Below are 16,359 nucleotides of genomic sequence, written 5' to 3'. Positions count from 1 at the left end.
GTCGGACACGACTGAGCGACTTCACTTTCACTTTTCACTTTCATGCATTGGAGAAGGAAATGGCAACCCACTCCAGTGTTCTTGCCTGGAGAATCCCAGGGACGGGATTCTCCATCCTGGAGAATGCCTGGTGGGCTTCCGTCTATGAGGTCGCACAGAGTCGGACACAACTGAAGTGACTTAGCAGCAGCAGCATTCATAAAATAGATAACCAAAAACGACCTACTGAATAGCATAGGAAACTCTACTCAATAGTTTGTAATAACCTATATGGAAAAAGAATTTGAAAAAAAGAATGAATATATATATAACTGAATCACTTTGGTATATACCTGAAACTAACATAACATTATAAATCAATTATACTCCAATAAAATTAAAAAAAGAAGTGATGTGAATCACCAAAAAAATAATAAATAAAATCTGAGTATTTTATGAAAATGAAATCCACATTTCTCAATTTTCTTGAAAAGCTTAAAGATCTAAGAACACCAGCCCTGAATTCCCAAAGGCACCAAATCATCAGAGCTGAGAGGCACGGCCTGGACACAAATAATCCAAATCAGGACAATCTCCACCATGGCACACAGGTGAAAACCCAGCCTGCGTGGTTCCATGATCTTACCTTCCCTGTGAGTGTCCGACTTTCAATCTTATTTGAACTATTCTCAGGCTTAATAAATATTCAAATCAAAAAGCAGGTAGGAACCCACTATTAACATTACTTTTCCTCACTGCCTTTACCTTTCACCATACACGGAACCTGCCTGTCTTTCTTCTGAGGGGAGGCTTCAATTCATCATGATGGCTTTGCCATTGAAGATGTTCGATCAATGGACACAATTAATTGACTATATGCTACATTCCAAGCCAGGTGCTCAAATTAAACCTGTGTTTAATGCTTAACAGAATATATGATGGGAAGCAGGAGTTCTGGAGGAATCCAGTCCCCTTAGTTCTTGTAACTTGGAACAGGGAGACCCTGACATTGCAGAACCTATGATAAATAAGACATCATCAAATAGCTGCTCATTATTGATTTGATTTGGAAATATGATGTAATGTGCTCCTGGCTGTACCATATTTATGAATCAAAGCCCCCTAAGAATTAGGAAAAAAACTGAAATTAGGGGCTTCTGCATGAAAAGTGAGATTCCAAGTCACTACGCTAAGTACTAGGCCCTGTACACTTGAAATTCGATCAGTCGTCAAAGAAACTGTTACTTTCTGTAGTGTGTCCTTGTTGCACTCAATCCTCTGAGATATTTCATTTATGTAAAAGTACCGTTTTAAAAATACTGATGCCTAGATCCAAACCAGCGTTTCTCCCCTGCTCCCCTGCCGGAGATTTTGATTGAACTGGTTTGGGTGTGGGGACTTTTCAAAACTCCCCAGAAGAGGCTAATGAGTGGCCACCGGTCCAGAGACAGAAATGACATGAGGGGTTGGCCCCACTTGCTGCCCCCTCGCGGCTCAGCTAGGACATCTCTGCACTCTGCTGGAGCCTCCCTGCTGTTCAGTCTCTGGGCTTGTGAAGCACAAAGTGTTAACTGGGTCACCTCCAGGCTGGGCTTTTGCAACGGGTAGAGATGGGGGTTAGGCTGTGAGCATTCACTGAATTGCCACTGTGAACTAAGGACCATTTGATCCTGAGGCTGCTAGGTGGTTGGGAACCTTTTTAAAGTCGATAGTGTCCCCTGCATCTGCAGTCATTTTGAGAGGGATTTTTGGGAGCTATGGATATTTACCTTGCAGTTGACTGTATTTTTTTTTTTTTTTGAGGACATTAAAGTAATAGTCCTCTCTTCTGTCAATGTTCCAGCTACAGCAAATAGATCCATAGAAACAAATTTAATCCACTGGAATTACTCTCTAAATAAATTCAACATTTTGGTTCACAGAGCTGCAAATAAATTGACTGCTTTAATTCCCTATATGTGGAGTGGACCTGAACTGTACAAGGACAGACTGAGAAGCACCTATTATGTAGTCAAGGTGGCCATGGACGAGGGGGAATTGAAAAGGAAGCACTTCAAACTATTTTTAAAATAAAATGCATCCCACTGGGACAGTGACTGCCCGATGCCTACTATTCAGAAATCAGGGTGAACAAAGAGAAGCTTCACATTTGGTGGTTCTGGCCAAAGAAAAAGCTCTGGAAAAAGGAGGAGAATAACAGGTCCAGCTACGAATATAACAGAGTCCCTCTGACTTTTCTCTGTGTAGGTTTTTTCTTTTTTTCCCCCTAGAAAGATCTTTCCATCCTAGAGAAAATGTGTTAAAGATAATTTTCATGGTAACTTTGGTAAAATATTCCAATTATTATAAAAGGCTATTGGACATTATTAAATAAGTCTGTGTTGCACTTATTTTTAATATCTTTGTGCACACTCGGTATTTGTTCTGATGGCTCCCAGCAGACATTTATTACTAAAGTAGATCTGACTTGAGGTTGAGTGGAAAGGAAAGCAGTCAGTGTGGAAGGAATTTTGAGTAACTTGGTGGTATGATGGAATCTGGCTGCAGCAAAATGAGAGGGCCTGTGAAATATATGTGCCAATTAAGAAATGAATGTGAATTCACAGTGGCCAGACACCAGCCCCTTCCTCTTCATATGTTCCTAGAGATGCTTCTGGAATTGCCACAGCTGAAAATTAAATTATAAACCTAAAACATGACGCTGAAAATGGAGTGTCTCCTTTGATAATATTGGCATGACGATTCATGAGTGGGTGGGCCAGCACCCCTTCTGAACTCAGAGTGCAAGGCATCCTGAGACAGACATAGGCAACTACCCCACCTCTCACAGTGACGTTTTTCTAAAGCTTCTGGTCTGAATTATATCCTGCCACCAATCACAGTGCACCAAAGGCTCCCTACACATAAGACATAGTAGTTCCCTACAGAGACAGGACTGCGGTACGTAACACCAGCCTAGAAAAGCCAATACGTCATTGGATTGCCAATACTCAGAAAAAGCAAATGGTAGTGAATTTCAACATAGGTGCGTCAAAGTATGTTGCAGAAAACTCTTGCAAGTTGGCATTTCACAACATGAGATTTGATATCATCATGCCGGACAGATATACAACCCAGATTTCTAAGCAGATTCCTTCTGTGAGTCATGGTGCTTTAAATTCTTCTCATTAGAACAGGAAACAAACCACTAATGGAAATAAATTTTCTTGTCACTGCCTCCATGAGTCAGAAAACCACACTCTGTTTTGAAGAGAAAAAGTTAAAATTTTACATAACCTCCTGTTCCTTCTGCCTCTGTAACTCCGCTTGCTCTTTGCAAAGTCTGGATCATATAGGTCACGTAGTCTCAGAAAGTGGGGACTTACAATACTAGGAGCTGAAGCTTATCTCACTCACCCTTGTCCTGCTCTTTGCAATTGCCCAGCCCCTGCAAACCTGCTTAATCTTATGCCTGTCCCTGTAAAGGTCAGGCATTCCCCTCCCCATCTTGACTGCTGTCCCCGCGCATGTGAAACCCCTAGCTTTAAACCAGTCTATTAGCGGCGAGTGTTGCCCACTATAGTCTGTCTATAAAAACTCCGTAACCTCTTGGTTCAGGCTCAGAGTTTGGAGTATTAACTCTTCTGGGCCCACCAGTGTAATAAACCTGAGCTCTCCAACTCTCCAAGTGTGGTGCTTGGTTTCTCAATTACTGGTTTCTGCAACAGTTTATCTCCTTATTCACAGGGGTCCTAACTTCCATGTACCAAGGTTTCTGAGTCACTCATTAAGAGGTAACAACAAGAACAGCTATGGAGGGCCTGTGGAAATCAGAAGGCTGAGCTTTCTCCATAGAGGGGATCCGAAGGAGAATAGATCTGTGGGATGAATAGATCTGGAACAGGCAGATAGATATTCAACAAGGAAGGAGTGGGCACAGGAAAGTTCTGGTTAGTTTTGCAACGGCAACACCCTTCAGGGTCCTGGCATGTAACATAAGAGACTACAGAGAAGGACAGCTGTTAAGACAAAAAGCAGCCATAGCATCTGTGGCAAATGGGAACCTGAATGGATTGGCTGTGGGCACACCATTCAAATGGCTAATGCAATCTATAGGCCAAACAAAACACAGGAGCCAAGCATGGCCTGTGTGCATTGACTTTGTGATCTCTGATCTAGGGGGTAATTTGGAAGCCAAGTTGCTGTAGTGGAATGGGAAATATAATAGGTGTTGTTTTATTTATTTTTACCTGTAAGGAATGCTAAGTCAAGTTTAGATGGACTCAGTAGAGTATCTACAGAGAAGGCAATGGCAACCCACTCCAGTGCTCTTGGCTGGAGAATCCCATGGATGGAGAAGCCTGGTAGGTAACAGTCCATGTGGTAGCTAAGAGTCAGACACGACCGAGCGACTTCACTTTCACTTTTCACTTTCATGCATTGGAGAAGGAAATAGCAACCCACTCCAGTGTTCTTGCCTGGAGAATCCCAGGGACAGGGGAGCCTGTTGGGCTGCTGTCTATGGGGTCGCACAGAGTTGGACACAACTGACGCAACTTAGCAGCAGCAGAAGTAGAGTATCTAAAGGAATAATTTTTTTTCTTTGTTTCCATTCTCTTTGCAGGATCTTCTTCCTGTCTATTAATTACCTGTGTTCTCATGTGAGCCCATTATTTCTGCTCCTTGTACATTTTTTCTTCACCGATCAAACCAAAGTGAAAGTGAAAGTCACTCGAACGTGTCAGACTCTTCGTGACCCCGTGGACTGCAGACTGCCAGGCTTCTCTGTCCATGCAATTATCCAGGCAATACTGGAGTGGGTTGCCATTCCCTTCTCCAGGGGATATTCCCAACCCAGGGATCGAACCCAGGTCTCCCACATTGCAGGCAGATTTTTTATTGTCAGAGCCACCAGGGAAGCTCAAAGCATTCCCAGTGACAATTAGCAAAACTAATTAGAATGACCACTAATTTCTTCACAAATACCTCTTCTATAGCAGTTTTTAGGCTGGATCACACCAAGTCCCATACAATCATTTAGCTGTCATCTCCTCAGTCTCTATCCAGCTCAAATGTCTCAGCAGAATTTCAGAGTTCTACATTCAACTGTCTATTAGACATTGACATGTGTGTGGCCTGAGGGCGCCTCAAATTCAAAAGGTCTGCAGTTATACATCCTATCTGAACCTACAAACAGCCCATCCTCAGTGATGAGCAGGAACATGCAGTCAGTTGCCATATCCAGAAACTTTAGTGATGTTCTTGACTCTACTTCCTTCCGTGACCTTGCTTGTCCCACTAGTTGCCAGGAAATATTGATTTCATATTCTCAACATCCTCTTGTTTTTGCTAGTCAAGTTTCCAATTGGCAGAAATGAAATATACACTCAGGCATGTGCTCAAATCTGCTATGAGTTCCTGATTTATTTAGCCAATAAGAGAAAATGAGCAATGTGTTGTGGTCACACAGAGGGGCAGCAGACAACACATAAATCTCTTCCTGTGTTTTCTTTGCCCTGGACCCGTATGAGATACTCTGATGTTGGTACCATTCTTTGCATAGACAAACCTAACAAGACTGAGAAAAACATTCAAATTTTTATAATACCATATTTTTATATTCTGGCTTATGTTGCCATTGCAGGAAAATTTGAAGTAACAATTTGAGGCATTTCCACTTTAAGGGGATATTTACAAAACTGATCTTTTCTGACGCTTTAAAGTAATCTTGGCATCGGGAAGGCAATATTCTTTTTGCAGGAGAACACAGCAGTCAATGCCCAAGAGAACCAGATTAGTATGCCTGCCTCCCACTTGTATAGGGTCCTTAAAGTCAACCATCTCTGCTCCTCAACAACATTTCTCAGATCATCTCTGTTATCCCAGTTTAGGGCACCAGGCTCCCTTGCCTAAACAAAACACAGCCTCCTATCCCACCTCACTGATCATCTTGCTTCCCTGTAACATACTCCATCGACTGAAGCAAGCATAATTTCTCTGAAATGCCTTCAGGAACCAGTTTCTCCCTTCCACTCCATCTCATATGTCCCCACGCCACATTCAGCTAACCTGAAGTTCTTTTATATCCTTGGAACAACTCATCTTTGTCACATCCAGATATTTGGATATGTTATATCTTTTGCCTGAATACTCTTTCTTGCCTCTTAAATCACCTAACTCCTCCTCATCCTTCAAGAGTATGAAGGAGTGTCACAATTTCTGAGATCCATGATGCACAATTCTGGGTGAGACACCTCCCCAGAGCCATTTAATATTTTCCGCTTTGCTGTTTTTATCAGATCAAAACTAGTTCTATATCTATTATATTTTTCCTCTTTACGATTGTGAAGTTTTGTGAGCTTGGTGGTCATGTTTGCCTTATTTATTGTTGAGCACCATAACTTAACACAGTTGCCTCATCAGATCAGATCAGATCAGATCAGTCGCTCAGTTGTGTCCGACTCTTTGTGACCCCATGAATCGCAGCATGCCAGGCCTCCCTGTCCATCACCAACTCCCGGAGTTCACTCAGACTCACTCAGTCCATCGAGTCAGTGATGCCATCCAGCCATCTCATCCTCTGTCGTCCCCTTCTCCTCTTGCCCCCAATCCCTCCCAGCATCAGAGTCTTTTCCAAGAAGTCAACTCTTCACATGAGGTGGCCAAAGTACTAGAGTTTCAGCTTTAGCATCATTCCTTCCAAAGAAATCCCAGGGCTGATCTCCTTCAGAATGAACTGGTTAGATCTCCTTGCAGTTCAAGGGACTCTCAAGAGTCTTCTCCAACACCACAGTTCAAAAGCATCAATTCTTTGGCAGTCAGCCATCTTCACAGTCCAACTCTCACATCCATACACGACCACAGGAAAAACCATAGCCTTGACTAGACGAACCTTTGTTGGCAAAGTAATGTCTCTGGTTTTGAATATGCTATCTAGGGTGGTCATAACTTTCCTTCCAAGGAGTAAGCGTATTTTAATTTCATGGCTGCAGTCACCATCTGCAGTGATTTTGGAGCCCAGAAAAATAAAGTCTGACACTGTTTCCACTGTTTCCCCATCTATTTCCCATGAAGTGGTGGGACCAGATGCCATGATCTTCGTTTTCTGAATGCTGAGCTTTAAGCCAATATTTTCACTCTCCACTTTCACTTTCATCAAGAGGCTTTTGAGTTCCTCTTCACTTTCTGCCATAAGGGTGGTGTCATCTGCATATCTGAGGTTATTGATGTTTCTCCTGGCAATCTTGATTCCAGCTTGTGTTTCTTCCAGTCCAGCATTTCTCATGATGTACTCTGCATAGAAGTTAAATAAACAGGGTGACAATATACAGCCTTGACGAACTCCTTTTCCTATTTGGAACCAGTCTGTTGTTCCATGTCCAGTTCTAACTGTTGCTTCCTGACCTGCATACAAATTTCTCAAGAGGCAGATTAGGTGCTCTGGTATTCCCATCTCTTTCAGAATTCTCCACAGTTTATTGTGATACATACAAAGGCTTTGGCATAGTCAATAAAGCAGAAATAGATGCTTTTCTGGAACTCTCTTGCTTTTTCGATGATCCAGGGGATGTTGGCAATTTGATCTCTGGTTCCTCTGCGTTTTCTAAAACCAGCTTGAACATCAAGAAGTTCACGGTTCACATATTGCTGAAGCCTGGCTTGGAGAATTTTGAGCATTACTTTACTAGTGTGTGAGATGAGTGCAACTGTGCGGTAGTTTGAGCATTCTTTGGCATTGCCTTTCTTTGGGATTGGAATGAAAACTGACCTTTTCCAGTCCTGGGGCCACTGCTGAGTTTTCCAAATTTGCTGGCATATTGAGTGCAGCACTTTCACAGCATCATCTTTCAGGATTTGAAATAGCTCAACTGGAATTCCATCACCTCCACTGGCTCCATCACCTCCACAGTGCCTCATGGCTACTCCTTAAAACTAAGGCAGTGTTTTAGAAACACCAGACTATCCATTATACAGAAGAAAAAAAATGCTAAGGGAAAGACTAAGGGCAAAAGGCAACTTAAATGGTGAAGCAGAGGGACAATATTGCAATGTTGGAAGCTTCCCATGGGTTAGGAAGCTTGGGACTAAAATAAAATTAAGAGGAATAATGGTGATATAGTGAAAGAGAGAAGCAAGAAAAAAAGAGTCTTAGATGACTCTTTTAAGAGGCAAATGTTGTGATACCTTTCTCCCAAACTGGGGTTTCGGTGTCGGGGTGGGGAGGCGGCAGGAAACAGATATTGAGGAAAAGACAATTACGTTTGACATGTGATTTTTTAAGAAAAATATTCCAAAGGCAATTGGAAAAGCAGAAATGGAGCTTGGAAAGACCACATGTGTTTCATACTTGAGTGCTGCTAGTATTGGGGACATGGTGATATTTCTTACCTATGTCTGATTTCAAGACATTTATTTGCTATATAGTGTTAATGCCATCAGGCCTAGGAGCTACTCATAAGCCACCTCCAGGTACAGGATAGCCTAAGCCCAAGACAAGGCCAACTGAGGGTAGAGTGACAGAGGCATGAGCATGTGTCCCATGCCAGGCCCACCTGAACCTTCGTTAGGAATGTTCTGCTGATGATTGCAAAAGACTGCTTCCAATAGTGCTACCCAGGGAAGAAATCTGAAAGTGGGGTTATCAACAGACGTCTTCAAACATATCTCTCTCCAGCGTAAAGCCAAGTAAAGAGGAGGAGGAACAAGATACGATAAGTGTGAGGCCAGATGTACTTCTGGATTCTCCAATGATGTAAGACAATGCATCTGATGTTTTCATAAGTTAATTTCAGTTGGGATATTATCCTACTTTTACTTGTAACTGAATGAGTATTGAGAAAGAGAAGCTGTGAACACTAACATTATACAAACAAGGCTGCTTTAAAGGAGATGCCGTGGAGAAGAAAGAGGGGACGTCACAGGTGAAATGGAGAATTACCATGGGGGGAAGAAAAAGCGGAAAAAGGAAAACAATTCAAAGAAAGTTAGATCTGAAGTTGAAGGTATAATTGACAGTAGGTAATTACTGAAAGAATAACAACTGGGAGACAGGAAGATTGTAATCTTAGAAGGGCAGAGAATATCAACAATGAACATCCAGAAAAGCTCAACTCTCTATGTGACAAGGGCTTCAAAGTATTACATGTAGCATGATGAGAATGAATTCATTTTCATCCAGAGTTTATATGTATAAAATCTGCTTGTAATTTAAACCCGTTCCTCAGAGTTACATGCCAATTATATGCTATAAAAGGCACATCTGTTAAAATATTGCATCCAATGCCACTATCTTCGAGCATTTTTCTGTTCTTTTCTTTACTTGTAAAATTGTCTGACTAGCAACTCTACAGTGTGTTGGCATCAGCTGGCATTTGTTAGATGGTATCTTTCATTCCTTTCTAAAAATAGGGAAATAATCTATGAGTTATGCTCATCTTTGGGAGCAAAAGGTATGGTATATGAGGAGTCCAACAGCTGGAAGGGAATTTCTGGCTTCGAGGAGCCAGAACTATTGCAAGTCACAGGAAACAAACCTAAGCAAGGGGAAAAGGAGATTTGTGTTGCACACAATATTGTAAGGGTAGAAAGAGGACGATCACCACTTTTGCTTGGTATAAAATTAAAATGATAGTAATTATAACTGTTAGCATGTATTCAGCACTTATTAACAGAAAGATAACATCCACAGCATGATAAATGCATTGTCAAAAGAAAGGGTCCCAATAATCATATTGTGGAAACGTTTATAAGAACAGAAAATAAGACTTAGTCTACATTCTTGAATGTGATCAAGGTCATACTGCTCAAAGACATCGATACTGAGATTGAGACACAGTTAACTCTGGGTCTGCCACTACTCTCCCATATACCTTTCAGATGAAGCAACAAGCATTTGAGTTAGCCAGCAAGAAGACAACATATCATTATCCACTGAAATGTCATAAATTCTCTTTTTTTAAGTTTTTTTTTTTTAAAGCAACACGACAGTAAGAAGTATTGATAAAATATTATTCTCAGTTGAAGTATGAAAAGAAGTCCTGCCTAGGGGTAGAAGAATAAATGGAATGCAATCTCCTTAAGCTACTGATCAAGTCTTCCAGATATTTATCAACCAAACTTTTGAATACTTCTAAAATGTAAAAGTTTATCATTATAGGTAAATTAAAAGCCTAGGGTTTTCAAAATAGAACCTAAATGGTGCTTTGGGTACAGTGGATAAGTAACTATATTAAGACAATGGTATAAACAGAAATACTCATACATTCCCAATATACTTCAATAATTATACATTAATTGATATAGGTAACCACTTGAGTTTATTGGTTTGTGAGTTTTTAGGTCATTAGCACATGTTAAAGTTATGCTATGTCAAATTACACAGAGCAAAAATGTATTGCCCAAATTATTTTAAAGATCATAAGAGTGAAAACTGGTTTACGACATGCCAAAATCAAACCCAGTGTCAAATGCATATGCGTATGTGTTGATGTATTTTTAAACGGTTAGTGAAGTTATTTCTATGCTAGATCTGATGGAGAGAAGTGATACAAGCAATCTTTCAAAACTCCAATCTTCCCCCAATTCATTCTCAACCTTGACCCAAACAGACAGCCTGAAGTACAGAGAAAGAATTTAATCTCGGCCACCTCTCAAGAGGCTTGTACCACTAACTGGAGAGGAGGGCTGTTTGAGGGATGAGCAGCCTGGTGGAACTCTCTGGTACACTGGGCCTTGACTATAGCCCAGAAACTCTGTTTGCCTAAGAAATAGTATTTAGAGAGGGACTCCTTGCTTGGTTAGTGTTCCAGAATGAGAGGTGCTGCATAAAAGTGATGACCTCGGGGAGGGCAGAGAATCGGTGCTGACTAGCCTGGCAATCATATTGACCCTGGAAACTTTTTCCTTCAGGAGTGGGTGGTGGGAAGGTCTTGTAGGAAGGAAGGTTTCCAAGGAGTCCGGGATGGTTGTGCACATGGAGGGGAGCGGGCGAGAACAGGAATCTAGATCAGCAGTGCTGGTGGTGGTGGAGCTCGTTCTAGGTTCCATCAACCTTAGTGATTACAGTTCCTATACTGAGAAAGCCTTACAGGTGTGTTGACACCTAAAAGGTTTAGACATTGAATTTCACAGCCTTTGACTGAGGCTGAATGCCTGGTTTTCATTGGTTTACTTATTTGAGAAGTACTCAAACGCATTGGTTTAAAACATAGCTCTGGAATCCAACTTCCTGTATGGGAAACCTGTCTCTAGTTCTTCCTATGTTTGTGACCTTGGATGATTTCTTTAATCTCCCCATGCCTTGCTTTCTTAATCCAGAAAAAAACGGACTAATAATAGTACCCACTTTACAATATTATCGTGAATATTAACTGAGTTACTAGAAGTAAAGTGCTTAGATGGGCACCTGATGAAGAAAGTCTCCATGACTGTTAGCCATTACTCTTTGGTGATTATTGTTGTTGTTATTCAGTATATCTGAAGACTCTATAATAATCCAGGTGAAGCACAGTATTAGACCAGAGCCAGAAGTACATAAATATGCAAAAGCAGAGTTCACATCTAACTTGAGGCTCTTAAGCCCCAGGAGGATGTCTTGTGTATCACACTGCTCTACACCCTAACTTCAGGGTGCAAAACGACAAGCTGATACAACCGGGCTGAGCACTTGGCTGACCTGTATTATTCAAAGTGGCATCTATTTCACAGATCAGGCAGGGCCTGGGTTTGCCCAGGGATCGGACCACTGGTCACTTTTGTCAAGTGCATTAACTTTCAGACCACTAGGATGCTATTTAGTGCAGGATTAGTCATTTACTAATTACTCCAGCGGCCACAGACCTAAGGTCAGTCATTTTCTCCCTTCACACCAGAAGAATCCAACATAATAGAGGCCAGACAGGTAATTTGCATTGTCTCTTCTTAGGAGAGACCCACAGGAGAAGGAGGCAGGAGGAGGATTCTGTGTTGAAAGCAGGCAAAGGAGTTTTACTTTGACAGGCATTTCCATAAGCTTCTCAGGGGAACTTGTGGCCCATCTTTCCTGCTGGGACCTGGCAGGTTCTCACATCTGATGCTTGCTGCTGGCCAGCTGGGGAAACCGGACAAGGTCTGACCCCAGCCCCTAATCACTTCTACTAGCTGGCAAGTCTTTTCCCCTCTGAGCATCTGGAGAGTCATCCGACTGTGTTTGCCAAACTTGCTTGCAAGTGAGAAGCGTGTTTGTTTTATGATCGCTGTCTTGGGTTTTAAATAAGAATACCGTAGGAGATGATCCCGCTCTGATCCTTGCTAATGTACCTCTAGGCTAATAAGTGCTGAGATGATCCTCCTCTTTGATTTCATGAATAAGAAAATAAAATGGGAAATGCATGACATTTAAAAAAAATTATTGTTATTACTGAGTGTAAAATTTGTTTTAACCCTCTCTGGAGTGGCTAAGTTTCACACTGAAAATGCTGCTTGCCAGATTGTATCTCCTATTCCTCCTCTCCTTAAATATGTGCTTATTTACTTCCTGCAGAGTTCAATTTTAGAACCCATCAAAGTAGATCCACTCAGACTGACTACATTTTCATGCATAAATTCATAGATGTCTTCAGAAGGAATTGCACTTGCATATGCAAATACTTCCAATGCCTTTTCATTTCTACTTTTGGCCTGCACAGTTTTTAATTCATGCAAACACATTACACAAACAAATATGGGCTCAATAACAACACAAGGCATGTGTGAATTGTTAATTGCAAAGCGAAGGGTTTGATATGGCCAAGCGACTTTCATTATTATCAATGGAGAGGAACAAGATTAAACAGGAAGAATAAAGGTATATTTGAAAATAAAATCCCAAGCACTTGGTTTCATTTTATGTAAATATTAATAAGGGAAAAGGTGACAGGCAAATCCACAGTTCAACAATAATCTGGGATCTACAGTTCAGTGCACAATGATCAGAAGCCAGGACGCACCTTTAATGAGACTTAGGAAGGAGAGGCCACATTTTAGCCCAGAATCATGAGAAACAAAAACATATGCAATAATATCATAAAGGAAACAGAAAACACAACAGAAAACGAAAGGCTGTCAACCTTGTTGAATGTGCATCACCTTTCAAAATATCTCAGTCTTGTATGAGAGACACCCCTGGAAGCAACAGGCAGGTATCCTCAGGTTTCAAATTGGATAGTTAAGCCTTCCTTTAATTAAGCTGTGATTCCTCGGGTTTTTTTTTTTTTTTTCTTCTAATTTCCACTACATGCACTTTGGGGTCGGGTGAGAACTTAACAAAGTAAAACACTTGTTGAAGTTACTCACAGATCAAAGACATCTGATACAGAGCAATTTTCAAGCAACCCTCCTCCCCTTGTTTGCAATGTGTTTCATTTACATGCAGTTAACTCAGAAAATAAGAGTGAAGATTAAATAACAAGTGCATTCTGCAAGGGTCTACAAAGGCAGTAGAGATAAAATTTTAACTGCTTCTCCGCTGATTTTGTGGCATGTTTTATTAAATATAAAAGGTGAAGCTAGGCTAATGGAGGAGCATTTGAGAACATGTTTTTTTAGAACAATCACTGGATTATAGGAGATATACATATATATTACATATAAGTAGTGCTTTCTAAGAAATAAACAAAAGACGAAGTAAGCTAAACTAAGGAAATTAAGAAACCAGGGATGGAATTTGAAGCTTCTACAGACTGCATGTTTGTGACTCTCCAAAATTTTTATATAAAAACTAACCCTCAATGGTATTTGGAGGTGGGGCTTTTGGGAGGTAAATGAATTACAAGGGTGGAACCCTCATAAATAGGTTTAGTGCCCTTATAAAAGAGGCCCCAGAGAGTTTCCTTGCCCTCTCAGCTGTATGAGGACACAGGACAAGATGGCCATCTATGGGCCAGGAAGACACCTCTCAGCAGCACTCAAATCTGCTAGGACTTGACCTTAACATTCCCTGCTTCCAGAACTGTGCAAACTAAATTTCTGTTATTTATAAGCCACCAGTTCACAGTATTTTGTTATAGCGGCCTGAAAGGAATAAGACACAAGCTAGGGTATCTAATGAAGAATTACATTAGTTGCAACATTTACTGACAGGGACATAGAATAAGAACTATACAATCAGTATTAACACGTGATGCAGTAAACCAGCAGCTGGAACCTTGACCCTTGGCACTGCAGAGCGCCCCTTCCTGGTGTGTTCACTGCAGTTTTGCGTGTACACTGGTAATTTTGCTAAGACTTTATGTAAATCACATATAGGGTGAGGCTGGTACACAAAGCATAAGACCTGGAGCCAGCCAGTCAACTTGGACACACTGCCTTTCAACACTGTGCCTGAGTCCAGGCGTTCACACATTTACAGCAACTCATCACAAGTGATAACAAAATTTCCCATGGATAGTTACTAAGAAGAGATTGCCAACTGTCAGTGCTTAGGATGAAAACATTCTCCTCCCCAAAGAAATCAAAATTGTATAAGAAAATTATGTTTAGGGAAAGCAGGTGTGGGAATTATACCAGTGGAATTGGAATTGACCTATACTTCAAAACATTAAAAACATGTGTAACTCAGAATTAACACCACATGTTTTTTGAGGGGGGAGAGAGAAATGAATTATTATTATATGGGAGGGGAGTGGAGAGAGATTCAAATATGTTTTTATCATTATACGATTTGTTCAAAGAGAATATAACCGAGAAGCTCAATGTGAGAAGCAGGAGAAATCTGAACTCTTAGAGGCTTGTGTCTCGGTTTCAAGGAGAATAGTTTAAAAATCACAGATAATTCCATATTCCTTGGGACTGCGATCCATGATGGTCACAGGGATATCCCTCATGGAGCCAAGGGTCTGCTCTCTGTTACATCTGATCAAAACCTACCCTGGTGTGTCCCCAAAAGTAACCAACAAACTGTCAAAGAATTGAAGTGTCTAGGACAGAAGAGGCCCTTCTGTGATCCCCATAGGAATCTGACATGGGTTGACAAGAAGATTGTTCTCTTAAACTAAACTTGATTGGAGACTTGATGCAGACCTGCTTTGCTCCCTGTTTCCACCAACCTCAGTCATCGATGTGCAACAGCGCAAGCCAGTAAGACAGCTCAGACCTTCAGTGTGGTCAGCTCCACCTACCTTGTCTTGGGAACTCGTCTGACTCCCGGTGAACGAGGTCTGTGACTCGGTTTCCATAGTGCATCCTGCTGTCATGATCATAGGCCTTCAGAGTCTCGCTGGAGCTATAGGACTTCTGGGTGGGCACACGACAGTCTTCACTGTCCAGGGAGGAGCTCGTGTAGCGACACTCTTTGCCACACCGTCCCCTGGTCAGAGAGCGGTGTCGCCGGTCTTTGACATCCATTATCCCAGGTCTGGCAGAAGGCTGATGCTTTCTGAAAAGTCAGGCTGGGGTTTGGGCACTTGTCACTTGGCCACCTAAAAACATCACAGGAGAAAAACTCAGACTATGATTCTAAGAATTACTGCCTTCTGTTCTGATTCATGCTTCGACTTGGATCAAAACACACAAAGGCAAATTTGGTCAGTGCTGCATCATCTCTTCTGCAAACGCTTAATGTATACTTAAACAATCAGCCTAAATAGAATCATTTGACGCAGTAAATTAATTCCCATGCTATTTAGCTAAATAGATTTCAGGGGAAAATAGTAGCAAAATAACTCATATTTTGATTTTCTATATGTGTGAAAACGACATGGTAAGTCTGTCACTCTAATGAAAGATCTTACTATGAAGTGGTTCAGAGTAAAACTGATTTTATCTGACTTTAATTGCTTTCTTTTTTTCCTGCTGAAGGACTGGGGGAAAAAACACCAAAATTAAATAAATGCAAATAAAATAAAGATGTAAAAGGCATAAATATATGCTGATAATGCTTTTAATGGTACCAGGTCACACTGGACCGACATAAAACTTGCCTGGCTGGGTATGGAGAATAACAATATAAGGCATTCTTGACAAGCAGTCTTCCTCTGATTTATTTAATGAGCCTTCAGTAAAGTCCTCATCTGGTTTATCTTCTTGGCAAATCTGATTCTTGGACACACCTGGTCTTTCCCCTGGTCACCTGCCAACAGGACATCTTGCTCACAGAGGTCCAACTGGCACAGCCACATGGCCATCAACCTAAGCCTACCCTAGCGTCCTTTTCACAGTTGGGATATCCACTGTGGAAAAGAAAAATGGGGAAGAGGACTGAATGCAACAGGTAAGTTGATGGAAAGAAGCCTCTCCAACATATGATCTGGCAACCAGGGAGCCCCCCAGCTTGACACTCGGGACCTAGAAATGTAGACAAACATCACTCAGAAAACTCTAGCCTTCTGCCGAGCAAATAAGATCAAAACACTTAGATGCCTCCAAGTTCCAAATGATAGGCTCTTA

The 16,359-nt window shown here is 41.4% G+C and overlaps 1 protein-coding gene across 4 annotated transcripts in view; it reads right to left on the bottom strand.

Moving 5' to 3' along the window:
* Positions 1-16,359, bottom strand: part of LOC133251612 (teneurin-2-like) — a 427,154-nt gene that overhangs the window by 70,244 nt on the left and 340,551 nt on the right. For all 4 annotated transcript variants that reach the window (XM_061424274.1, XM_061424277.1, XM_061424275.1 and 1 more), the window contains one exon: positions 15,093-15,392. In XM_061424274.1, coding sequence (XP_061280258.1) covers positions 15,093-15,318 — 226 coding nt within the window. In that variant the 5' untranslated portion in view covers positions 15,319-15,392. The remainder of the gene's footprint in view (positions 1-15,092; positions 15,393-16,359) is intronic.

This window comes from Bos javanicus, chromosome 7 (assembly GCF_032452875.1).
Source record: "Bos javanicus breed banteng chromosome 7, ARS-OSU_banteng_1.0, whole genome shotgun sequence".
NCBI lineage: Eukaryota > Metazoa > Chordata > Mammalia > Artiodactyla > Bovidae > Bos > Bos javanicus.
This window is presented reverse-complemented; position numbering and strand designations above follow the sequence as displayed.